The 26,957-nt window shown below is 42.8% G+C and overlaps 1 protein-coding gene across 1 annotated transcript in view; it reads left to right on the top strand.

Annotated features, from left to right (window-relative positions):
• Positions 1–26,957, top strand: part of LOC144591928 (methylcytosine dioxygenase TET2-like) — a 112,814-nt gene that overhangs the window by 81,793 nt on the left and 4,064 nt on the right. Inside the window, exons 4-10 of the mRNA XM_078395955.1 lie at positions 5,274–5,364; positions 7,950–8,043; positions 9,889–10,097; positions 14,734–14,884; positions 15,585–15,674; positions 19,485–19,622; positions 22,228–22,588. Of these exons, the coding sequence (XP_078252081.1) occupies positions 5,274–5,364; positions 7,950–8,043; positions 9,889–10,097; positions 14,734–14,884; positions 15,585–15,674; positions 19,485–19,622; positions 22,228–22,588 (1,134 nt within the window). The remainder of the gene's footprint in view (positions 1–5,273; positions 5,365–7,949; positions 8,044–9,888; positions 10,098–14,733; positions 14,885–15,584; positions 15,675–19,484; positions 19,623–22,227; positions 22,589–26,957) is intronic.

Here is a 26,957-nt window from a genome sequence, read left to right as displayed (position 1 = left end):
CTCAAATTAAACACCATCTGCCATTTCTCTGCCCATTTATATGGCTGATCTGTATCCTGCTATTTACTTGGACAGCTGATTGGACAAACTGATTGTATCAAAACTTGTTGTAGGTGATAAACGTGAGTGATGAGATATTGTGTCTGAGGGCGGGTGAGAATTAAAGACGAAGGGATTTTGGGAAATAAGTGCAGTGAGGAATGGGTGTGGTCGGATTCTGAGAATGATTATAGTGAGGAACAGGGATGCAATGAAGAACAGTATTCCAGGACTTGTGGGCAAGGAATGGCGATGGTATGTTCTGGGAATGAGGGTGGTCATGAACAGGAGTAAAGTAAATTTGGCAATATGGGTAGATGTGGATTGGGTAGAAATTCTGGAGTTTAATGTTCTTGAGGAATGTGAGTGATGGGATTGGGGGCATGACTACAGTGTTCCCAGGGAGTGATGGGATTCTGAGACTGACTGCAGCTGAGCAACAGGAGAAATGGTATTGACTGCTGTGAGTTTGGGGTTGTTTGGATTGACGTATTGAGCCTAGTAGGTTTGGGAAATGGTGCTGCAACAGTGTACTTTTACAAACACTTGGATTTTGGGGCTGAATGCATAAGAGGAACAGGACAGGTGTGGGAAAAGGTGTGGAAATGATCAGCATCAGGATTAGGGTTAGGACTCGTATTGCTCACTCCTTTACCTTTACCACAAGTTCAACTATTGACCAGGGTACCAAACCCTCTGTGAAAGGTTCATTCATGGATGGATTTCTTGTCAATGAGAGGGACAAGTAGCTGAAGAACCCAGGAATCTGCCTAAGCAGAAAAGATGGAGGTATAAGGAACTGCAGGTGCTGGAATTATGAGTGAAACACAATGTGCTGGAGTAACTCAGCAGGTCAGGTAGCATCTGTGGAGGGAATAATTCCCAGTATGAAGAGGATCCCAACCTGAAATGTCATCTATTCATTCCCACCACAGATGCTGCCTGACCTGCTGAGTTATTCCAGCACTCTGTGTTTTATTCAAGCAGAAAATATATCATGCTGATATTTAAGATATAGGCTGTCATTAGAGAAATTGAATTATGAACAATATCAGAGAGGGAATGCTGTGATGGAAGGTTTATTTCTTTCCACTAGGCCATATACTCTTGTGGGCTTTGATGTTTCTGTGACTGCATTTCCCAGAATACATCAATGACTTGGATGAAGGGATTAAAAGTACCATTAGCAAATTTGCAGATGATACAAAGCTGGGTGGCAGTGTGAACTGTGAGGAAGATGCTATGAGGTTGCAGGGTGCCTTGGACAGGTTGTGTGAGTGGGCGGATGCATGGCAGATGCAGTTTAATGTGGATAAGTGTGAGGTTATCCACTTTGGTGGTAAGAATAGGAAGGCAGATTATTATCTGAATGGTGTCAAGTTAGGAAAAGGGGACGTACAACGAGATCTGGGTGTCCTAGTGCATCAGTCACTGAAAGGAAGCATGCAGGTACAGCAGGCAGTGAAGAAAGCCAATGGAATGTTGGCCTTCATAACAAGAGGAGTTGAGTATAGGAGCAAAGAGTTCCTTCTGCAGTTGTACAGGGCCCTAGTGAGACCGCACCTGGATTACTGTGTGAAGTTTTGGTCTCCAAATTTGAGGAAGGATATTCTTGCTATTGAGGGCGTGCAGCGTAGGTTTACTAGGTTAATTCCCGGAATGGCGGGACTGTCATATGTTGAAAGACTGGAGAGACTAGGCTTGTATACACTGGAATTTAGAAGGATGAGAGGGGATCTTATCGAAACGTATAAGATTATTAAGGGGTTGGACATGTTAGAGGCAGGAAACATGTTCCCAATGTTGGGGGAGTCCAGAACCAGGGGCCACAGTTTAAGAATAAGGGGTAGGCCATTTAGAACGGAGATGAGGAAAACCTTTTCACTCAGAGTGTTGTAAATCTGTGGAATTCTCTGCCTCAGGTGGCAGTGGAGGCCAATTCTCTGAATACATTCAAGAGAGAGCTAGATAGAGCTCTTAAGGATAGCAGAGTGAGGCGGTATGGGGAGAAGGCAGGAACGGGGTACTGATTGAGAATGATCAGCCATGATCACATTGAATGGCGGTGCTGGCTCGAAGGGCCGAATGGCCTACTCCTGCACCTATTGTCTATTGTCTAAACATAGAAGATAGGTGCAGGAGTAGGCCATTCGGCCCTTTGAGCCAGCACCGCCCTTCAATATGATCATGGCTGATCATCCAACATCAGTACCCCGTTCTGGCTTTTTCCCCATATCCCTTGATTCCCTTAGCCCTAAGAGCTAAATCAAACACTCTCTGGGTGAAAAAGTTTTTCCTCATCTCAGTCCTAAATGGCCTACCCCTTATTCTTAAACTGTGCCCCCTGGTTCTGGGCTCCCCCAACATAGGGAACATTTTTCCTGCATCTACCCTGTCCAATCCTCTAAGAATTTTATAGGTTTCTATAAGATTCCCTCTTATCCTTCTACATTCCAGTGAATATAAGCCCACTGAACCCATCCTTTCATCAGACGTCAGTCCCGCCATCCCGGGAATTATCCTGGTGAATCTATGCTGCACTACCTCAATATCAATAATGTCCTTCCTCAAATTAGGAGACCAAAATTGCACACAAGATTGATTACAACACACTGGAACACCATTGAGAACTGTGGGAGCCCCCACCAGTGGCTGTAACATAATATTTCAGTTTAGTGTCCGTGACAGAAACTATTCGGGCAAACATACTCTGAGGCAACAATTTACCAAGGGCAGTACAACCAATAGGTGACAAAGGGGCAACAAAATGCACGCTCACATTTCTGAAAGGAAAACTGAGGAGGAATGTAACACTTGGATTTAAAAGCAAATTCATGGAAATACCCAGTTGCTGGATCCCATGTTCTGTAACTCAGAATGCTCAGAATGTCAGACGTCAAGGGGTTTCTGTGGATGTGGGCTGAAGTGAGGCCATGTCAAATCCTTAGCAAGTTGCACCAAGATTTGTGAAATACAGCGAGGCACAGCAGAAAACGTCAATGGCTCTGGAGAGTCGCACTCAGAACTACAGGTCCATAAGAGAGTCACCATCAGAACTGTTGTTGTACTCAAAAGTACAGATCCAGTCGAGTAACTTGGATAAATTACATTTGGTCTCCTCATTCAAAGCATTGATAAATCCAAATTTAGTTTAGTTTAGAGATACAGAGCGGAAACACCTAGTTTTTGCCGACTAGCGATCACCCCGTACACAAACACTATCCAACATGCGAGGGACAATTTACAATATTTACCGAAGCCAATTCACCTACAAACCAATACATTTCTGCAGTGTGGGAGGAAACCAGAGCACCTGGAGAAAACCCATGCAGTCACGGGGAGAACGTACAAACTCCATACAGACAGCACTCAGGTCTCTGGCGCTGTATGGCTGCAACTCTACCACTGCGCCGCTGTGTGAGCCTTGTTACATGGGATTTACATGGGATTTTATTATGATATGAAATATAATACTGGAAAATGGAATCTGTAATAACATTCTTAAAACAGTAAGGTAAATGCACAAATATGAAGAAAAAAATGTAGGGCTTTCAGGAGAGTTCAAGTGAGTGGAAATTAATGTGCTGCTGTTGCAAAGAAGAGGCACAGATGGACCAATGATCCTTCTTTATCATAGAGAGATGCAGCATAGATGGACCTTCAGCCAAATGTGTCAGTGTTCAACTGGCACTTATTTACAATATTCCTATATGATCCAATTTTTTATTCTCCCCACATTCTCTGCTGCTTCAATCTATGATTCTCAATCTTCCCTTTCAATCTATGATTCTCATTCTTCCCTTTGAAAATAACTCAAGCAAACGGTAGACTTTGATCTAAAGAAGAGGAACAGGAGAGTGAGAGAGTGTGAAAGTGTAAGGATAGAGTAGACTGGAACCTGCTGGCAAAGAGGATGGCAGACATCTTATGGTCTTCTCTTACAAGTTGTGCTTGACCCTGCATTATTTGATACATGCAGATCATAGTCTGAAGAATGAGGGGAGCTGAAACATTGAGAACTTTAATTTTAGGCTAGTAGCTTCCTTGTTGCTAAGGCCAAAGAACCAAAATGCTAAACACTTGTCACTTGATAGACTTGTTTACTATCCCGGGTTGTTGCTAGTATCATTCCTGAACTCCGCATTCAAAGGTGGGGGAAATCTCTCAGACATCTTGGGATGGTAGTAAATCTGTTGCCCAGTTGGAGTATTCTATTGCCAAGTTCAGGTCAGGATTTTGGATCTTAGCTGGAGAGCACCGTTCATCTGCCAGGAATGATTTTTGGCAACCACGTCAATGAAACAAAGCTTTGGCATTTTGGCTTTTATCCAAGCCTTACGTCATGAGAAAATGTTTTAATGGATTGCATGATCTTTAAAAGGCTGTTATGTTGTAGTAGAGTAAGCACAGAATATAGCTATGAAATATCGCAGACAATATGTCAATAGCAAGTTCCAACGGCAATAAAAGTAATGTCCTGGGATGGGCGCAAAATGCTGGAGTAACTCCAGTATGTTGCGTCTACCTTCGATTTAATCCAGCATCTGCAGTTCTTTCTTACACACAATGTCCTGGGGTGGTTCCTCTTTGGTCACTGATATGATGACTGTGAGACCATTGGCTGCCACGTCCCTATATTTGGTTCCACTGAAGTTATAGGATCCAGATGTGCAAACAGTAAGCTGATTTTTAGGCAGGCGTTTTGGCCACAGTGACCAAAATTTCTCCTGATAGTAACAAAGTAAAGATAATTCCCCTGCTCTTCTTTCAGTTGTGCCAGAAGATGCTTTAATGTCAAGCTGAGTGTGCTGCTGAAACCTGTTTAACATGCCACGTTTCCCGGCACTACATACATAAAGTCTGCAATTCACAACTTTCTGCCTCAGTGCTTCCTGTGTACGCTGAACCTGGGCTGCCGATTGTGATACTGCAGGTAGTGTCCTTATTCTCAGTTGCGCAATCTAGAATTCTAGCTATCATTTCTATTTAACTGAGAGATGTGACTTTTGATAGACGCAAAAAGCTGGAGTAACTCAGCGGGACAGGCAGAATCTCTGGCGAGAAGGAATGGGTGACATTTCGGGTCGAGACCCTTCTTCAGACTTTCGAATTTTGGTTTGACAGATGTGACTTTTGGTTTGTTACCGATTAATAATTGATGAACCCATGACCAGTGCAGACAATTTCTAAAAGGTTAATTTATACTGTTAGTTTCTTTTCATTTGAATCAACAGAGCAAATTATTGAAAAAGATGAAGGGCCTTACTACACACACCTCGGAGCAGGCCGTAATGTAGCCCAAATTCGAGAGCAAATGGAAAACAGGTATAATGACATAATAATGAAATAATACATATAATATTGGAATCTTTGATCTCTGTAATATACTGTGTGATTTTGTTAATCTGTAAAATGTTTTAATTTAGACTCATTGACAATATGTTCAGCTTCTTAAACCTTGGTTCTTAATGAATTTACAGTGCCCTCCATAATGTTTGGGACAAAGACCCATCATTTATTTATTTGCCTTTGTACTCCACAATTTCAGATTTGTAACAGAAAAAAAACACATGTGGTTAAAGGGCACATTGTCAGATTTTATTAAAGGCCATTTTTATACATTTTGGTTTCACCATGTAGAAATTACAGCTGTGTTTATACATAGTCCCCTCATTTCAGGGCAGCATAATGTTTGGAACACATGGTTTCACAGGCGTTTGTAATTGCTCAGGTGTGTTTAATTTATTTTCCACCGGGTGGCGCAGTCAGCGATGGCAGCCTTGCCAAAGGTCTGTCTGTCTTTTAATCTTTTTTGTTACGTTTAGTGTGTTTTAAAAGTATGTGTTAATGTTCTCTGGTTTGTTTTACTTGGGGGATGGGGGAATCTTTTTTTTAATCTCTTACCTTGCCGGAGATTCGATTGTTTTCTGGATCATATCTCCGGTCGCTCTGCGACCTAACTTCATGGAGCTGGCGGCCATGTTCCAGAGTGACTTTGAGCCCCACCATGGGGCCGTGGACTGACCATCCGAGCCTGTGACCGCTTGCCTGGGATCGGCGCTCCAACCACGGCCTGCCGATTTCACCATCAAGTGGTTCGCAGTCTTGGGTAGAGACTGATGTTGGGAAGCTCAACAGAGGCTACAATGCAAGATGCAAACCATTGGTTAGCTGCAAACATAGGATGGCCAGGTTACAGTTTGCCAAGAAGTACTTGAAAGAGCAACCACAGTTCTGGAAAAAGGTCTTGTGGACAGATGAGATGAAGATTAACTTGTATCAGTGTGATGGCAAGAGCAAAGTATGGAGGAGACAAGGAACTGACCATGATCCAAAGCTTACCACCTCATCTGTGAAACATGGTGGTGGGGGTGTTATGGCCAGGACATGTATGGCAGCTGAAGGTACTGGCTCACTTATCTTCATTGATGATACAACTGCCGATGGTAGTAGCGTAATGAATTCTGAGGTGTATCGACGCATCCTATCTGCTCAAGTTCAAACAAATGCCTCAAAACTCATTGGCCGGCTGTTCATTCTACAGCGAGACAATGATCCCAAATATACTGCTAAAGCAACAAAGGAGTTTTTCAAAGCTAAAAAATGGTAAATTCTTGAGTGGCCAAGTCAATCACCCGATCTGAGCCCAATTGAGCATGCCTTTTATATGCTGAAGAGAAAACTGAAGGGGACTAGCCCCCAAACTAAGCATTGCAGCTAAAGATGGCTGCAATACAGGCCTGGCAGAGCATCACCAGAGAAGACACCCAGCAACTGGTGATGTCCATGAATCGCAGACTTCAAGCAGTCATTGCATGCAAAGGATATGCAACAAAATATTAAACATGACAACTTTCATTTACATGACATTGCTGTGTCCAAAACATTGTGGTGCCCTGAAATGGGGGGACTATTTATAAACACTGTTGTAATTTCTACATGGTGAAACCAAAATGTATAAAAATGGCCTTTATTAAAATCTGACAATGTGCACTTTAACCACATATGATTTTTTCGATTACAAATCTCAAATTGTGGAGTACAGAGGTAAATAAATAAATGATTGGTCTTTGTCCCAAACATTATGGAGGGCACTGTATCTTCCTCTGTGAATTGATATTTGAACCTTGTGGGACTAAAAGCCAGGAAAGGTCTGTTTACAACAGTTGCCTCCCTGGTGAATAAGTGCAACATTAAAATACCAAGAACGGTTTTCATTAGTAGCCTATAATTAGTGGAGACAGGAATCCTCTGTGTCTATAGAGTGACAATTCTGCTTGCACATTTATGTTCTATGTTCAGTGGATTTTACACGATATGCAGGAACATTAAAATTGCTAGAATTCTCATTCTGAAACAATAGACAATAGACAATAGACAATAGGTGCAGGAGTAGGCCATTCAGCCCTTCGAGCCAGCACCGCCATTCAATGCGATCATGGCTGATCACTCTCAATCAGTACCCCGTTCCTGCCTTCTCCATATACCCCCTCACTCCGCTATCTTTAAGAGCTCTATCCAGCTCTCTCTTGAAAGCATCCAACGAACTGGCCTCCACTGCCTTCTGAGGCAGAGAATTCCACACCTTCACCACTCTCTGACTGAAAAAGTTCTTCCTCATCTCCGTTCTAAATGGCCTACCCCTTATTCTTAAACTGTGGCCCCTTGTTCTGGACTCCCCCAACATTGGGAACATGTTTCCTGCCTCTAATGTGTCCAATCCCCTTCATTGTGCGTGAAATGCGCTGTGAACTGGGAGCTGTTTTGGTACCTAAATCTAATTCATGCGTTTACTGAATGGATTGTCTTAAAGGAGATCAGAAATCAAATGTTAGACTCTGTGTAAAAATATATTTCTGGTTCTGTGACGGAGGCTAATCATCAGGTTAATGCTTTTGACCCCCTGCCAGGTTTAGCAAGAAAGGCAGTGCTATAAGAATCGAGAAAATTGTTTATACAGGCAAAGAGGGCAAAAGCAGTCAAGGATGCCCTATTGCAAAATGGGTGAGTGGTTAATTTTATTTCTCCTCTCTGGTCTGAAGATCTGAAAAAGATGAGCCATTGCACATGATTTGCAATTGGTTGGTAATGAGGCAGGCTGGAGTTTTGGGAAGAGACAAACATGATATGTTCCACTTGTGCTTTCCTGTAGACCTACCCTGGGCTTTGGCCTAGAGGTCTCTGCCACCCACAATCTAAAAAGTCTGGTGCTCTCTGCAGAATATCTGGGGTCTGTGTTAACTGTGTATCACTTAATCCAGAATGAAAAATTGCTGATGAGCTGCACTGGGTCCGAGCCAGTTGGACTCTTGAATTCAATGTCAAATAACATACTGATTGATGATAATGAGAAGGGTCTAAGAATTGGATTTTGACTAAGTGGTTGAGTATGAAACAAATGGAAAATAACATTTTACAGTGCTGGTGAGTTTATTGTGCTGCGATTTAGAGACTTCAAAGATTTACAATTGAGTGGCTAACCCAATGTTTAGTGGTGAGTTTATTCACCAACTATCATACAAATACTGTTCGGCACATTTCAACACTGAATCTCTCATTGAGATACTCATACTGCACAGATTCTGGAGAAGTTGGGCATTTTGGAAGCAACTTCTTGCTTCCCACAGTTTCAACCAGGTTGGGTCCTTGGAGATTGTTCTCTTATCTTCATTTAAATAATGGTGTATGCTGATCAAGGATGTCTATTGAATCCATTGACTTGGGTATACAACATTTCCCTGTCAAACTTCTTTGAATGCAGCTATTGCATGTCAGGGAATACATTCTAGCACCCATCAACCAACAGTGTGGTGGAGCTGGTGCCTCACAGGGTTTGATCTTGACCTCAGGTGCTGCAATTATGGAATTTGCATGTTCTCACTGTGACCACATATGTTCTCTCCGGTTTCCTCCCATATCCCAAAATGCGCAAGTTTGTAGGTTTTTTGCCCATTTCAAATTGCTCCTTGTGTGCAGGGAGTGGATGAGAAAGTGAGATAACATATAACTAGTGTGAAGGGGTGATCCATAGTCGGCATGGACTCTGTTGTTTGTATCTCTAAACTGAACTGTAATAAATATTTCTCCTCGTATCCCCCATATTCCAGCAAGATTTAAGAAAGATTGATCCAGTTGCATTTGAGAAAAATCAATGGAGATTATTGAAACTAAAAGTGGAATTTGAAATTAAGATGGTTGGCTGGAGTTAAGATGCAAATCAGCAATGATCTAAATCAATTAAGTTTAGGCTCACATGACTACTGTCTGGCCGCCGTCTGATCTTAAAGCTCGTATTTCTAAGCACAAATAAATCCAGAATCAGTCCAGAATCTTTACACAATAGACAATAAACAATAGGCAATAGGTGCAGGAGGAAGCCATTCGGCCCTTCGAGCCAGCACCGCCATTCAATGTGATCATGGCTGATCATTCTCAATCAGTACCCCGTTCCCGCCTTCTCCCCATACCCCCTGACTCCGCTATCCTTAAGAGCTCTATCCAGCCCTCTCTTGAATGCATTCAGAGAATTGGCCTCCACTGCCTTCTGAGGCAGAGAATTCCACAGATTCACAACTCTCTGACTGAAAAAGATTTTCCTCATCTCAGTTCTAAATGGCCTACCCCTTATTCTTAAACTGTGGCCCCTTGTTCTGGACTCCCCCAACATTGGGAACACGTTACCTGCCTCTAACGTGTCCAACCCCTTAATAATCTTATACGTTTCGATAAGATCTCCTCTCATCCTTCTAAATTCCAGTGTATACAAGCCTAGTCGCTCCAGTCTTTCAACATATGATAGTCCTGAGCTGGGTTGAACTTTCAATCATGATTTCTTTCTGCTGCTGACAGGTGCTTCGGCGAAGCTGCGTTGAGGAGAAGTTGCTCTGCCTGGTGCGGGAACGAGCCGGCCACACGTGCGACACGGCAGTGCTCGTGGTGCTCATCCTGGTGTGGGAAGGAATCGCTTTACCACTTGCTGACAGACTGTACATGGAGCTGACGGACACCCTGAGGAAGCACGGTGCCCTGACCAGCCGCAGATGTGCTCTGAATGAAGAGTAGGAATTCCACATTCTACAGTCATTTGTATATCTTCACCCAATGATGCTGATTGTAAATGGGTCAGAGCCGGAGGGAAGCCAAGCGGCCGGTCTTTACCTCTGGGACCTTGGCTGAATGGTTACTCTATCAATTGCTATGTGGATCCGGTGTGGAATGAGGAGCTCGGTTTAAGACGGGTTTTATTATGCCAACAGCCATATTGAGGCCGGTGGTGTTACTGAAGAGTAGAAGGGGCTTTGCTTTGCTGCTCCAGATGTGGCACTGAGTGGACTCCATTCCCCATTGCCTCAATAAATGCAACATAAAAGAAAATTGTACAGAACTTTGTTATATGTTTCAAGTATTGCGGAGTTGATTTGCGGCTGGACTTTGAAGCATTACATTGCACAGCGCTGACCTTTAGTTGACTGGTGCCATGGTCTGGATGGGTTCCAACTTCACGACCTATGTACTCTTTGGGCAAGGCTCCAATGTGCAAGTACAGCATCAATGAACACAATGCAATACACAAGGGAGAAATAGTTTTATATTGCAACGGGGCAATTGTTCAAGACATCGGAAGGCAGGAGAGTGCACAAGGTGCATTGTGGGATTGTAGTCCGAGAACTTCTTTTGATTTCTCAAGGTGTGCCCACTAGTACGGCCAGCATGTTGAATCCAGCCCCTCACACATGTGCTATGGATAGCAGAATTGTGAACACAATCTTTATATGAAGGTTCACATTTTGATTACTCACAGGACTTCCCCTAAGAAAAGGCACAAAGAGCTGGAGTAATTCAGTTGGTCAGACAGGATCTCTGGGGACATGGATTGGTGATGTTTTCGGTTGGGACCCTTCTTGAGACTGATTTGGTGGGGGCGGGGGGGGGGGGTGGGGGGGGGTTGAGAAAGCTGGGAGGGGCAGGGCAAAGCTTGGCAATGGGAGAGGTGGATACAGGTGAGGAGGGTTTTTGATAGGCAAAGTTGGACAAAGCCAAAGAGATGAAAAGACTAATGATGTGAGGTAGGGATAGAAGATCTGCAATTGGGTGATGCCAGAGGAAGGAATGGAGGGGGAGGGGAGAAATGTGTGCGAGTCAATGTGGGACACAGGGAAGAGGACGGGGAAAGGGGCGGGGAAAAGAGAGGGGAAAAGAGAGGGGTTCGTTTTGGTAAGTTACTTAAAATTGTTCATACTGTTGGGTTGTAAGCTACTCAAGTGGAATATGAGGTACTGTACCTTTCAGTTTATGTATGGCATCACTCTGGGGAAAAGAGGAGGCCCAGGACAGAAAGTTCAGTATGTGAATGGTAAGGGGAGTTAAAATAATTAGCAACTAGGGGATCCAGTGGGCCTTGGTGGACCGAGCGCAAGTGTTTGGCGAAACATTTGTCGAATCTACGCTTGGTCTTGCCAAAGTAAAAGAGGTCACAGTGGGAACATCGGATGCAGTAGATAAGCCCATGCCTGTCACCTCCCACATTTCAAGGCAGAGTCACTTTGCTAATTGGAAAGGGAAGCGTGGGTGCTAGTAACTGCAACAGAGGCTTTTGAGCTATTTAATGAAGGACCTGGAAGGGTTTTTTTTCTAAAGAAGCGATTGTCAGCAATTTCTATATTAAAATCCCTCTGGTTGGATGTGTTATTCACCTTTCACATTTCTGGGAATTTCCTGGATAAAGCCAGGCTTGTTCCAAGCAACCCTTGCCCTCAATAAGCCTAACCCTAATGTTGAGTTGAACTTCTCCATCTCTCCAGTGGTTCCCTTCCCATTTGGAACACAAAGTGTAATTTAAACAGCGATTAAAGGGATCTGGTTTCCTTTTAAATTTAGGGATCACGGTACCATGGGATAAATGGATGCAATATCTTCCCACAGGCAATGCTTGCCCTATGTTCAGAGGATAAAGATTACCCTCACAGTATTTAACATTTTGAAAAGAGAGGGTTTTTTTCACCTCGTTAACAATAACCAGTTACAACATGGAACACACATCTCCAAAGTTCTGATCATGCCATGGAGAGTTTCAGCATTTAAGCCTCTTAAAAAATATAAACACGTTTAAGCATGTTTGAATGGACAGTAGTTTTAAGATTTTTTTTACAGTAAATCTTCAAGGTGAAAATGTTAATGAATTTCAATTCATCTAATTTAGATTTTGGAAGTTGGGTGAATTAAACTGTCAGTATCATGAAGCTTATGAAGGTGTTCGGGATTACATTCCAGTCTGAACCTTGGGATTTGGCAATGAACTGATAATTATAGGCTAAAGGTTCACTTTCTGAGAGACAAGTCCAAAGAAAAACAGAACCTTCACAACAGGCTTATGGGGTTTACAGAAGGCTCTTCCAACACGAACCCCAGCCAACGTACAAGTGTCCTAACAGCAACATCTCACCATTCCTTTCTCTTGCAAAGAAGCACTTCATTGTCATGTGGCTAAAACATCACATATCATAATTAAAAGAACGATAAGTGAATTCTTCATTTGTACTGGCAAATATATTTATCACTGAACCAACATGTTCTACTCAATTATCTCACTCACTGTGGATAGAATCTCGGGTGGACAAGTTGTCAGCTATATTTATCGAACAACACCGTGGGAATAGCTTCATCTCAAAGACAGCGGAGATGTAAGAAAGCAGCTCATCACCATCTGCTCAAAGCAATTAGTGAAGAGCAGTAAAGGCCAGATCCACAAAATTAATGAAGGAAGCAAAAGTAAGCACAGTGAATGTGCTATAAAAATACATCCTTGGGGCTTCTTCATGCTGGAACATCCTGAGGATGAGAGGGGATTTGCATGGATTACAATTCTTACTTTAAAGTGAAAGAATAAATTGCCGGCTTTCTTAAATGGATGAGAAACATTGAATGAGTCAGCTCCCCAGGTCCAGAGACCAAGCTAAGCAGAGATAAGCAAGGATCACTGTCCGAACTTTTAGGATTAAAAAATCAGAAAATGTTGGAGTAACACAATGGAGAACATGGACAGGTGACATTTTGCGTCGGGACCCTTCTTCAGACTGATTGTAGTAGGGGGGTGATAGCTGGAAAATAGGTGAGAGCGGGACAAAGCCTGGCAAGCGATAGTGGATACAGCTGAGGGGAATTGGACTAGCAAATGGCTGTACAAAGGTTAGGGATGAAAAGGAGACAAAGAAGTGTCAGATAAGGAGAGGAGTGATGCAAAGTTAGAGGGAGGGTTATAGGTGGAATGAGATGGGATGGGGTGGGGTGGAGAGGGGGGGGGGGGGGGAGAGGAAAGGTGGACAGAATAGGAGAAATGGATGCTTACCAGAACAGGGCACAGGAAAGAAGGGGAGGGTGTTACATTAAATTAGAGAATTCAATGTTCATACCATTGGGTTGTAAGCTAAATGAAGTGCTGTTCCTCCAGTTTGCATGTGGCCTCAATCTGGCAATGGAAGAGGTCCAGGACAGAAAGGTCAGTATAGGAATGGAAAGGTGAGTTAAAATGGTTAGCAGCCAGAAGTTCCAGGTTGGGTTGACTGAAATATCGCCTGGTCTGCACTTGGTATCATCAAAGCAAAGGAAGCCACGTCAGGCACACTGAATGCAGCAGATGAGGTTAGAGGAGACAACTTAGTTGCTTAAAGTGTTGAGCAAGCCACTTGCATTTTTCATAATGAGAGCTGTGATGTCTGGGCAGCTTAGACTGTCTAAAATTACAGAGTTTTCTACGCATGTGCTGAGAGGTCAAGCATCCCACTCAACAAACAGGACATGTGATTGTTCTCTGTTATTTTGGTCAGAACACAGTGTGGGGTGTACTTGCAACTTGTAGACTTTCAACTTGAACCATAAGGTGGAAAAGGCAGCTGCTGGACTGCAAGTACCGCAGCTGATGAAGTGGGTGTCTGAAACTTCCAGATTTGTGGAATGCAATTTGAAAAATATCAAAAGACGGTCTCAGTCAAAGTGCACAGGTGTTAGGCGCATACCAAAATACCGAATAATGGTCACCTAAATTACTTGTTTTTAAATTCAAACATTTATTTTAATCATCCTGAGATGTACGTGATGTTTGTAATCCACCCTTAGTAGCCATGAGAAGTGGCACTTTAGTTTAATTTAGTTGAGTTTAATCTAGAGATACAGCAAATAAATAAGCCCTTCGACCCAACGATTCCGTCCCCAGCAGCGACCCCTGTACATGAGCACTATCTTACACACAAGGGGCAATTTCACTATTTTTACCAAAGCCAATTAACCTCAGACCAATACGTCTTTGGAATGTGGCAAGAAACCGGAGATCACAGAGAAAACCCACGTGGTCACGGGGAGAACGTACAAACTCCATACAGACAGCACCCGTAGTCAGGATCGGACCTGGTCTCCGGTGCTGCAAGGCACCAACTCTACCGCTGCGGCACTCGTGTCATTTGAATGACAGTGAAGTGCTCCACTATGGAAGGAGGGTTGGTGTGTGCAGTGAGAGGAGGGGATGGTCTGTTTATGTGGTGAAGTGCACTTACAAATGTTGTCAGATAGGAATTACAAGATTTTGACAAAGTGCCAGTCAAAGTATCATGATATGTATCCAAGTTGGGATGATATATTAGCATTTCAAACGATAATGCCAAATGAAAAGGCGACACGATTAACACTGACCTATTTATGCAGACGGACGTGTGCTTGCCAAGGGCTGAATCAAGACACCGGTGGAGCCTCTTTTTCCTTCGGCTGCTCCTGGAGTATGTACTATAATGGATGCAAGTTTGCCAGAAGCAAAGCCCCCCGGAAATTCAAGCTGCTCGGCGATGATCCCAAAGAGGTGGGTGGTAACCGGTGTGCATCTGCCCACTGTTTTGAAAAGCACACACTGCTCGTAATACATCAACCTGAATTTTGGTGGAATTCTGTTGAAAGGCGTTTCAAGCTCAATGCCTGGTCACCTGAAGAGCTTCGCAGGAAATTAACTTTACAGGCTTAAGGTGGCTTTACAGTATTGAAAAACACATGCGTCACTTGCCCACAATTTGAAGCGCGGAGCAGACGAGGCACTGAGGGAGAACATTCAAAGTTTCAAGCAACAGGTTCCAGATTCAAGTCTCTTTCACAACTCGTTAGGAGTTGTAAGGATTGAAGCCCATTCCGGAGAGTTTCAGTGGGTGGTGATGGCAGCTCCACAACCAGTGTCTGAGGTTTTCTGCTTGTTGCTGCAACCTTCAAAACTCCTTTGTTTCATAACCATCCTGCAGGCTATAATAAAGGTAGTACTGTCATGGAAGGTACATTGCAAGATTGTTAATCGGTTCCTAATCTTTCAACCATGAAGCATAAAGAACAATTTAAAGATGTAAATTGTTGCATGATGCACATCCTTGGAAACTAGGGAGTGTTCCCGTTATAATTCTTTACCCGAAAATCTTGCGCTGCTTCCTCATCGAAGTGTTATATTCGCTTGAGGCAGTGAACTTTAAATCTTTCAGTGGTAGGATTCTCCATGTTTAAATTGTCACCATGCTTTTCAGGAGGAGAGGCTGGAGGCAAATCTACAAAACCTGGCGGGTTTATTGGCACCAATTTACAAGACGCTTGCTCCTGATGCATTTAATAATCAAGTGAGTGGTTGTTTAATTTTATTCACACAACTCTTTCAGATAATAAGGTAAATGTATCAATTAATAAGCACACTGGTGGAACATTATGGTGTAGATGCAGAACCGCTAAAGTTTTGATTTAACAGGCTATCTGTTTGATATCTTGAACATGCTATCATGGGAAGTAGTGGAGTCAGATATAATCACCATTGGTATTGTTATCAGTATTGGTATTTGTTTATTATTGTCATGTGTACTGAGATACAGAGGAAAACTTTGCTCGTGTGCTAGCAAGTCAAATCATACCGCATGAGAACAATCAAGCCATACACAAGTACAATAGAGCAAAATAACCAGAGTGCAGAATATAACGTTGAGAATTATTGTGGAGTATATTTTGTTGTCTATAATTACTGATTGCGGCCTACGGGTCAGAAAATCTGGGATCCCATTGCAGAGGAGGGTGCTGACTCCTGGGTCCAAGAGTTATGGAGCTGAGTTTAGTTAGGATTATGACATTGATAGTCAAATAGGAGTTAGATGTACAGTGCCCTCCATGATTTTTGGGACAAAGACCCATCATTTATTTATTTGCCTCTATACTCCACAATTTGAGATTTGTAATAGAAAAAAATCGCAATTCGTTAAAGTGCACATTGTCAGATTTTAATAAAGGCCATTTTTATACATTTTGGTTTCACCATGTAGAAATTACAGCAGTGTTTATACATAGTCCCCGCATTTCAGGGCACCATAATGTTTGGGACACATGGCTTCACAGGTGTTTGTATTTGCTCAGGTATTTTTAAATTGCCTCCTTAATGCAGATATAAGAGAGCTCTCAGCACCAAGTCTTTCCTCCAGTGTTTCCATCACCTTTGGAAACTTTTTTTGCTGTTTGTCAATTGTTGTAATTTCTACATGGTGAAACCAAAATGTATAAAAATGGCCTTTATTAAAATCTGACAATGTGCACTTTAACCACAAGTGATTTTTTTCTATTACATATCTCAAATTGTGAAGTACAGAGGCAAATAAATAAATGATGGGTCTTTGTCCCAAACATTATGGAGGGCCCTGTAGGTGCTTGTTGTCCACAGATGAGAGTAAGACAAGGAAGATTGCATGTGCTGTGGACGTGTTGTGTCAATAGGCTGATCAAGGCTGTTTGGAAGTACTTCATGATGTTGAATGTCAGAGCCACCGGACGTTAGTCATTTAGGCTATCTTGCTTATGTTTGGCCCCGGATAATAGTAGTCTTCTTAAAGCATATGGGAACCCCAGAATGGAGTGCGGAGAGGTTAAAGATGTCTACGATTACTCCTGTCAGCTGGTCCAAGCAGGTTCTGAGGACACGGCTGGGGATTCCATTTTGGCCCATTGCTTTCCGCGGGTTCACTCTCAGGATGGCCGATCTGATATCTGTGACGGTGACCATGGGTACAGGTGCACCCGAGGCTGTCAGAGGGGATGACATCAGTCCACTGACCTGTTCAAAGTGAGCATAGAATACATTGAGCTCATCAGCGATACTGCCTGACTTCACTTTGTAAGATAAGCATTGCTACAATTGTCGGGGATCCATGTGGTTATCGGGTGTTGTAAACTTGGTCCGGAATTCACACTTGGCTGTACATAGGTTTCTTAGTCATAGAGTCACAGAGTGATACAGTGTGGAAACTGGCCCTTTGGCCCAAATTACCCACACCGGCCAACATGTCCCAGCTACACTAGTCCCACCTGCCCACATGTGGTCTATACCCCTCCAAACCTGTCCTATCCATGTACCTCCCTAACTGTCTCTTAAATGTTGGGATAGTCCCTGCCTCAACTGCCTCCTCTGGCAGCTTGTTCCATACACCCACCACCCTTTGTGTGAAAAAGTTATCGCTCAGATTCCTATTCAATCTTGTACTATTTCAGAGACATTTATAGATACAATTAAGGCACAAAATGATACGGATGTAGTGCAGGCAAATGGGATAGTATAGATTCATAAAAAAGGTTGACATGGATATGTTGGGCTGAAGGGCCTTCTGAACTGTATATCTCCATGACAACCTAGAAGAGTGCTCACTGTTACAAATCTCACAGTCAAAAGTGAGATCACAATAAGATGTAGGAGTCTCTTATCTCCTGGTGCAATAACTGAAAAGTTTAATTTCTCATCACATCTCCCTTTAAAACAATCTCCCTTTAAATGATCTCCCATCAGATCCACCTCTCCTCCTCCCATCAGATCCACATTTACAAGAGTGTAATTTGAGATTGTGGACTTGCTGAGTGGGAGATTTGTGGGCAGTAGCAGCATTCCAGACCTTGTTCTCAAGAACCTCTGACTCACCTGTGTAACACTGAAGGGCGCAGCACTGTGAGAGATGTTATCTCCACATGAGGTGTAAGCTGAGGTGGTGACTTCCCTGCTTGGGAGGTGTAATAAGTCCCATGTCAATGATTGCAAGAACAGAGTGCAATTCCCAGAGTATCCTGGCTATCAAGATTAGTGAAGACATGGATTACCTGGTCATCATCTTCGCTGTCTGTGGGATCATGTTGTTTGCACATAAGCTGCTGTACCTCCTACTTTCAGATGCATTGGTATAACCAATGTCATTAAAGGAGCTATAAAAGTGCATGAATTTCTTTCAATCATGCCTTCCATAATGCTGAACATTAAATCTTCCAACATATTTATTTTTACAAACTTAATCTCCCTGAAAACCTACCATAATTTCAATTTATGCAGAGCTCAAAGGAGAAGAGTATTTGAGATGGTTATTAAACAATATTTGATAGTACTATAGCTGCAGATAGTACTAGTACAAATAATCAAAATGTCAAGATAGTTGCAAAGGATGAAGAATTTCAAGAAGGCTTTTCAGAGCTTTGTGAACTTGCAGTTGAAGGCATGCCGATATTGTAAGTGGTTGCAGGACAAGAGGAAATTTAAAATATTTGAAGTGGCAAGGCAATGGAAGGATTTGAAATCAAAGAGAATTTTAAAATTGTAACATATCTTATCCAGGAGACAATGCAGATCAGCAAAGACATTTTGCTGGTTTCATAAGATCTCTGCCCTGTACACCTTAATCAGCCCTTCTCCATCTGCAAAAGGTTGGAAATGAAGCTTTTCTAAACCCTGGTTGTCTGGGTTGGCTGAATCTACATTTATGGCAGAGGAAATACCTAATACTTAAAATACACAGTATCAGACAGTAGTTAAGTTAAATTATTTTTGTATCTTATTCAATATCCTGCTACCAGGAGAATTCTGATGATGTTCATGATCTAATTTTGTTTTCACAATACCGAGTGATTAATAATTTCATCTGCTGTTAGTGTTGGAGCCGTACCTAATGGCCATCTCCTTCGCACAGTGTTTCCAACAGAATGTGTGGTTTGCACTTATAAACACCAGAAGGGTTATGTATAGTAGGTACTTGCTGAGCCAAGATGCAGGAACTTCAGTGATTCTGTTAACCACCTCATTTGCAGTCTGATGAAAGGATCTGCAGTGTAATTGCAGTCGTGTTCCCATTGGCATAAGTCCAGTGATTTCAAAGCGGTGCCTTTATAGGAAGCTGTGGTCAGGCTGATGAAAACAAATTTGTCCTTTTTTCTGAAATCAGAAAATATTCACTTCCAGTCTATAATGAAAATCTTAATCTTCCGCATCACTTCTTGTGCGACAGACTGCCGGTGCAAGATGTGTGATTGAACAGCCTAAAGGGCTGTAGAGAATGGCAGAGAAGAGGACTATGATGGGAGGGATGCACTCTGTATAATAGCATTCAATTGCCAATGAATAAAGATTGATATTTCCTTTTCAGGTTGAATTTGAACAGAGAGCACCAGATTGTCGGCTTGGCAAAGCAGAGGGACATCCCTTCTCAGGAGTGACGGCTTGTGTTGATTTCTGTGCTCATTCTCACAGAGACTTGCACAACATGCAGAATGGTAGCACTGTGGTAAGTACAACCTCCTTGTTCTTCCAATAATAGACTTTCTGCAAAATTCATAAGCAACTCATTGGCTGATAATGAAATTTGATGCATTTAACTCAGCTTTGTGTAACCTGAATTTTAATGGAAAATAATCAGCTGCATATTTATTGTCAAGAGTGATGAATCACCAAATCAATCATCTTCACACTATTTGAATGTCTGCACGGCACCCAGTTGCCCACAATTGCATGCACATCCAGACTTGCCCCAGCCTGACCACTCAATGCCCACAACAGGAAATTCAAACACCAGCACCATCTCAAACTCTGTACCATGTTAAATACCAGTATGACACCATCTGCACCAAACAACATTGATGCCAACAGCAACCCCTTCACCTGCACTGATACCAACATACCCACCTGCACTGATGACACCAGCACTGACACAGACTCCTGTTTGAAGTCAGTGGAGCCACTGGTAAACCCATAGCCTCGCAGCTGCAGTGACTCGGGTTCAATCCTGACCTCTGGTGCTGTCTGTGTCTAGTTTGCTTGATCCCCTTCAGACTGTGGAGACTGTGCTGTGATTTCCTCCCACATCCCAACAAGTCCAGGTGTTTATTGAGGTACAGTGAAAAGCTTTTGTTGCATGCTAACCAGTCAGCAGAAAGACAATTCATGATTACAATCGAGCCATCACAGAGGCCATTACACTGAACACATGCAACAACTCACACACCCACACCACTCCACACACCTGTACCATTCTGAACACCTACAGCGCTCGACACACCTGGAGCATTCTGCACACATGCTGTGCTCCGCATATAATCACTGCTCCACACACCTGCGCTGCTCCACACACCTGTGCCTCTTCACACACCTGCCTCCACAGCTTGCACCCAACGACCTAATTACAGTGTATTGGCAGAAAGTTTAACCAACTAAATGTTGGGGTAGCCCAGATCCATTGTCATTGGTCCCCAACACTAAGGTAATTCCTTAGCCACAGCATTTGTCCCAGTACCTATCATCTGTATGATACCGAACCAATCCGCAGGCAACTTGAGGATAATTAACGGACCACATATCCACTCCATTTTTAAAGTTGGCCAGTTGTTACTTCCATAGTGTTGCTCAATTCTACCCCTCCTCCCATTAATCCTGCCCATTAAACTGGCACTCTCCTTGCTAGCCATCCTTACCCTACTTACTGTGAACTCAAGAAAACGTCATCTGCCTGAGTTCCGATTCACATCAATTCCCATTCACCAAATCCCTTTGTGCTCAATAACTGTCACAGGCTCCCATTCAACCAGTATCCAGCCCTGCCCCACTCCAGGATAATTCTGCTCCTTCGATCTCCATTTGCTCCACCATTGATAGCCTGTGTCTCGAACTCTGAAATTCCCTCCCTAAGCTCCTTTACCCCTCTTTCCGTCTCTAAGATGCTCATTAATACCTGACTCTTTGATTCTTCAGAAATTTCCTGATGTGGCTCACTGTCAGATTTTCTCTGTTTGAGTCCAGTGAATTATTTTGCTATATTTAAGAGTGTTTGATAAAGCCGAGTTGTTATTGATGTAATGCATGTCTGGATGTTTTGTCAAAGGGACAGCAGTGTAGGAGGATGTAAACAAATTACATTGAAAATTAGTCTTTATTCCAGGGAAGTTTTCAGCTGCCTGACTGATGTTGTTCGGAAGATGGCAAACGCTGAACCTTCCACCAGCCCACTGCTACTCATTTGATACTACATTGACATTATTGAGCAGATCTCTCTCACTGTGTTTAAACTTTGTTTAAAATGTGTAAATTAGTTTGGATCTACATTGTGTAAAAAAAAGTTAAACCATCAAAGACTCTTGTTGCATAACCTCTGCCTGGTGTTAAAGTCATAGTCATACAGCACAGAAACATGTCCTTTGGCCCAATTCGTCCATGCCAATCAAGATACCAATTTAAGCTACTTCCATTTACCTGCATTTTGCCTATATCTTTCAAAATCTTTCATAGAACTTAGAACACTAGGCTTGTATACACTGGAATTTAGAAGGGTGAGAGGGGATCTTATCGAAACGTATAAGATGATTAAGGGGTTGGACACGTTAGAGGCAGGAAACATGTTCCCAATGTTGGGGGAGTTCGCCATGTTGGTAGAACCAGGGGCCACAGTTTAAGAATAAGGGGTAGGCCATTTAGAACGGAGACGAGGAAAAACTTTTTCAGTCAGAGAGTTGTGAATCTGTGGAATTCTCTGCCTCAGAAGGCAGTGGAGGCCAATTCTCTGAATGCATTCAAGAGAGAGCTAGATAGAACTCTTAAGGATAGCGGACTCAGGGGGTATGGGGAGAAGGCAGGAAAGGGGTACTGATTGAGAATGATCAGCCATGATCACATTGAATGGCGGTGCTGGCTCGAAGGGCCGAATGGCCTCCTCCTGCACCTATTGTCCATTGTCTATAACACATCATCAAGTGGGGGTAGAATTTGTAAGTAAGGCAGCCTCTTACTTTTCCATGCAAGTCTCAGATATTATTTGTATCTGAGCCTAACCTCATTTAAGTTCAACAATTGTTTTGCAGAATATACATTTAATTAATTATTTTTATCATTGGTGCACCTAGGTTTGCACACTTACCAAAGAGGACAATCGGGTTATTGGCCAAATTCCAGATGATGAACAGCTCCACGTGCTGCCTTTGTACAAGATTTCTTCAACTGATGAATTTGGAAGCGCGGAAGGTCAGGAGCAAAAGATCAAGGAAGGTGGTATTCAGGTGCTGTCCTCTTTCCGCCATGTGGTGAGGATGTTGGCTCATCCAGCCAAGTCTGGGCGGCAGAAGAAGGAATCCAGAAAGGCAGGGCGGGTCATGAATCATGAAAACAGCACTGCAAAGGCCGAGAAGGGACATTCAACGACTGCAAGATCAACTCAGGCCAGCTTGGTGAATGCAGCTTCCAAACAGCAGCTGCCAAGTAATTTAGGTAAAACCAAATCCTGAGCTTTTACCCAATCTCTTCAACTTTGCCCAAATTGTATTTGAAACATCAATTGCCCATTTCCCCCATGTGACAGCTAGATGCTTCCTTAGAACAAAACTAGGAAAGGCTCAAAATATCAACAGACAATGTCTGTGGGGGTAGAAACAGCTTCAGGTTTATGATCTTAATCAAAACTAGGACAATTTAGAAATAAACTAGAATCAAGTTGAGGTTAGGAAGATAGAGGAAAGAAGTGTTAGGGCAATGATGCAGCCTTGCTTGCTACCAGTCTAGACAGAGAATGATTAGTTGGTTAAGGTCGCAGATTGCCTTGCTGATGTGAGCTGGAAATAAATTTCTGTAGGTAGCCACGTTTGAGAAGAATGATCCGCAGTCCTTCTTCATTCACAAAATCAAAGACTTTTGTGCAGTAATAAATGTCCATCTACAGCTGGTCAATCCATATTTCCACAAAGGGGACTAAATAATCTTATTTTCATTCTTCCTGTGTGGAATCATGACACTCATGGACTATCTGGATAGGAACGGTCGAATACAGATATAGGGATACAAGAGACTTCAGATATTGGAAACCTGAGCAAAAGGCAAATGTTGGAGAAACTCAATAGGCCACGATAAGCATTCAGGTGCATCAATTCCCAAGACATTATATATCTATTCCAAGTTATTGAAAGAGGCAAGAGAGGAGATTGTAGGGGCCTTGATGAAGTTCTTTGTATCCATTCTAGTCCCGGGCGAGTGGAGAGCAGCCAACGTTGTTCCTTTATTTAAGAGGAGATCCTCCAGGATATTGTAGACTGGTGAACCTCACATCAGTAGTAAGAAACCTGTTGAAGATGATTCTTCAGGTTACGATTTACTCACATTTGGAAGAGAATACAGTTCTATAAGATAGATACAAAATGCTGGAGTAACTCAGCGGGACAGGCAGCATCCCTAGAGAGAAGGAAATGGGTGATGTTTTGGGTCGAGACCCTTCTTAAGACTGAAGACTCGGGTCTGAAGAAGGGCCTCAACCCGAAACGTCACCTATTCCTTCTCTCCAGAGATGATGCCGATCCTGCTGAGTTACACCAGCATTTTGTGTCTATCTTTGGTTTAAACAGCATCTACAGTTCCTTCCTACACAGATCTATAAGAATTTGGATAGGCTGAATTTGGAGCATTATGTGGAATTCTGGTCATCCAATTACAGGAAGGATGTGGAGGCTTTGGAGAGGGTGCAGAAGAGGTTTACCAGCATGATGTCTGAATTAGGTATTAGATAAATGGTGCCAGTTGAGAGGAGACCTGATAGAAATATATAAAATTATGAGAAAGTATAACGAAGTAGCAAGGGTGGAAATGTCAAAGGTAAAAGGTGCAAATTTTAAACGAGATGTGTGGGGCATGTTTTTTTACACAGAGTTCTGGATGCTTGGAACACTCTGCTAGGGTTGATGGTGGAGGCAGGTAAAATAGTGGTATTTAATAGACTTTAAGATGGGCACATGGATATTTAGGGAATGTAGGGATACAGATCATGTGCAGGCAGATGAGATTAATTTGGCACAGAGGTTGTGCACTGAAGGGCATGTTCTTGTGCTGTACTTTTCTATGAATTATGTTAAGAGAAAAAGATTAGCAAAGACAAATGTGGGTCCCTTTAAGGCAGAAACGGGTGAAATTATTATGAGTAATAAGGAAATGGCAGAAGAGTTGAACAGGTACTTTGGATCTGTCTTCACTAAGGAAGACACAAACAATCTCCCAGACTCCTCCTAATAGAAAGAGGATCAAGAGAGACAGAGGAACTGAAAGAAATTTGTATTAGGCGAGAAATAGTATTGGGTAGACTGATGGGACTGAAGGCTGATAAATCCCCAGGGCCTGATGGTCTGCATCCCAGGGTACTCAAGGAGGTGGCTCAAGATATCATGGATACATTGGTGATCATTTTCCAATGTTCAATAGATTCAGGATCAGTTCCTGTGGATTGGAGGGTAGCTAATGTTATCCCACTTTTCAAGAAACGAGCGAGCGAGAAAACAGGGAATTACAGACCAGATAGCCTGACATCGATGGTGGGGAAGATGCTGGAGTCAATTATTAAAGAGGTAATAACGGCGCATTTGGATAGCGGTAAAAGGATTGGTCCAAGTCAGCATGGATTTATGAAGGGGAAATTCTGCTTGACTAATCTTCTGGAATTTTTTGAGGATGTGACAAGTAAAATGGATGAAGGAGAACCAGTGGATGTACTGTATCTAGACTTTCAGAATGCCTTTGATAAGGTCCCACACGGGAGGTTGGTGAGCAAAATTAGAGCACATGGTATTGGGGATAGGGTATTGACATGGATAGAGAATTGGCTGGCAGGCAGGAAGCAAAGAGTAGGAATAAATGGGTCCATTTCAGAATGGCAGGCAGTGGAGAGTGGAGTGCCGCAAGGCTCAGTGCTGAGGCCGCAACTATTTACCATATATATTAATGATTGAATGATGGAATTAGAAGTAACATTAGCAAGTTTGCGGATGACACAAAGCTGGGTGGCAGTGTGAACTGCTAAGAGGATGTTAGGAGGTTGCAGGATGACTTGGACAGGTTGAGTGAGTGGGCAGATGCATGGTAGATGCAGTATAATGTCGATAAATGTGAGGTTATCCACTTTGGCGGCAAAAATAAGGAAGCAGATTATTATCTCAATGGTGTCAGATTAGGTAAAGGGGAAGTGCAACGAGACCTTGATGTCCTTGTACACCAATCACTGAAAGTAAGCGTGCAGGTACAGCAGGCAGTGAAGAAAGCTAATGGCATGTTGGCCTTCATAACGAGAGGATTTGAGTACAGGAGCAAAGAAGTCCTTCTGCAGTTGTATAGGACCCTGGTGAGACCACATCTGGAAGTATTGTGTGCAGTTTTGGTCATCTAATTTGAGGAAGGACGTCCTTGCTATTGAGGCAGTGCAGCATAGGTTCACGAGGTTAATCCCTGGGATGGAGGGACTGTCATATGAGGAAAGATTGGAAAGACTGGGCTTGTATTCACTGGAGTTTAGAAGGATGAAAGAGGATCTTATAGAGAAGTATAAAATTATAAAAGGACTGGACAAGCTAGATGCAGGAAATATGTTCCCAGTTGGAGGAGTCCAGAACCAGGGGACACAGTCTAAGAATAAAGGGGAGGCCATTTAAAATTGAGGTGAGAAGAAACTTTTTCTCCCAGAGAGTTGTGAATTTGTGGAATTCTCTGCCACAGAAGGCTGTGAAGGCCAATTCACTGGATGAATTTAAAAGAGAGTTGGATAGACCTCTAGGGGTTAGTGGAATCAAGGGATATGGGGAGAAGGCAGGCACAGGTTACTGATTGTAGATGATCAGCCATGATCACAATGAATGGCAGTGCTGGCTCAAAGGGCCAAATGGCCTCCTCCTGCACCTATTTTCTATGTTTCTATGTTCTAATGGAATAATTAGGGTCAGTCAGTCTGTCTTTATCCAAAGCATGATTGGTTTACTAACTTGTTGAGATTATTGCGGAGGTGACAAAGATGAATGATGAGGGCAGTGGATGTTGGCTTCATGGATTTTAGTAAGGCATATAATAAAGTCCCTCATGGTAAGCTGATCCAGAAGATTAAGATGCATGGTATCCAAAATGACTTGGTGGTTAGTATTCAGACCTGACTTACCCATAGAAGACAGAGGGTCGTGACTGAAGGGTGTTATTTTAGCTGGAGGTTTGTGACCAGTGGAGTTCTTCTTATAGAGGTGTATAAGATCATGAGAGGAATAGACATTTGAACAGGTACATGAATAGGAAATTTTTAGAAGGATATGGGCCAAACGCAGGCAAATGGGATGAGTCCAAATGGGGTAGATAGACACAAAATGCTGGAGTAACTCAGCGGGACAGGCAGCATCTCTGGATAGAAGAAATGGGTGACGTTTTGGGTCGAGACCCTTCTTCAGACAGGCATCTTGGTTATAATGGGCAAGTTGGGCTGAAGGACCTGTTGCCGTGCTGTATGACTCTAACTTCATCTTTAGCAGTATTCTGGTGATGTTATAAATTCTGAGATTATTGTTACAGAACAAATTAAATGACATTTTTATTTTTCATCCTGACTAGGTTGGAAGGAAACAATTCTGTGTTTTTGTCTATGTTCTAGTTAGATGCGGAAAGCATTGAGAGAAGAAATACATTTATCACCATGTCAGGAGGGGCTGGGTTTAAGTCCGCTGTCAGTTTGTGGTTAGATTATGAGATCAAAAGAATGGAAACACAGGTGTGATGTAAAATGGACAAACACCTTAAAACTGTTCTTTTCCTGACTGAATTAGTCGTATTCCTCTTCCCGACAAGGAACGAA

This window comes from Rhinoraja longicauda, chromosome 3 (genome assembly GCF_053455715.1).
Source record: "Rhinoraja longicauda isolate Sanriku21f chromosome 3, sRhiLon1.1, whole genome shotgun sequence".
Lineage (NCBI taxonomy): Eukaryota > Metazoa > Chordata > Chondrichthyes > Rajiformes > Arhynchobatidae > Rhinoraja > Rhinoraja longicauda.
The sequence above is the reverse complement of the archived record's forward strand: the minus strand, read 5'-3'. Positions and strand labels throughout refer to the sequence as shown.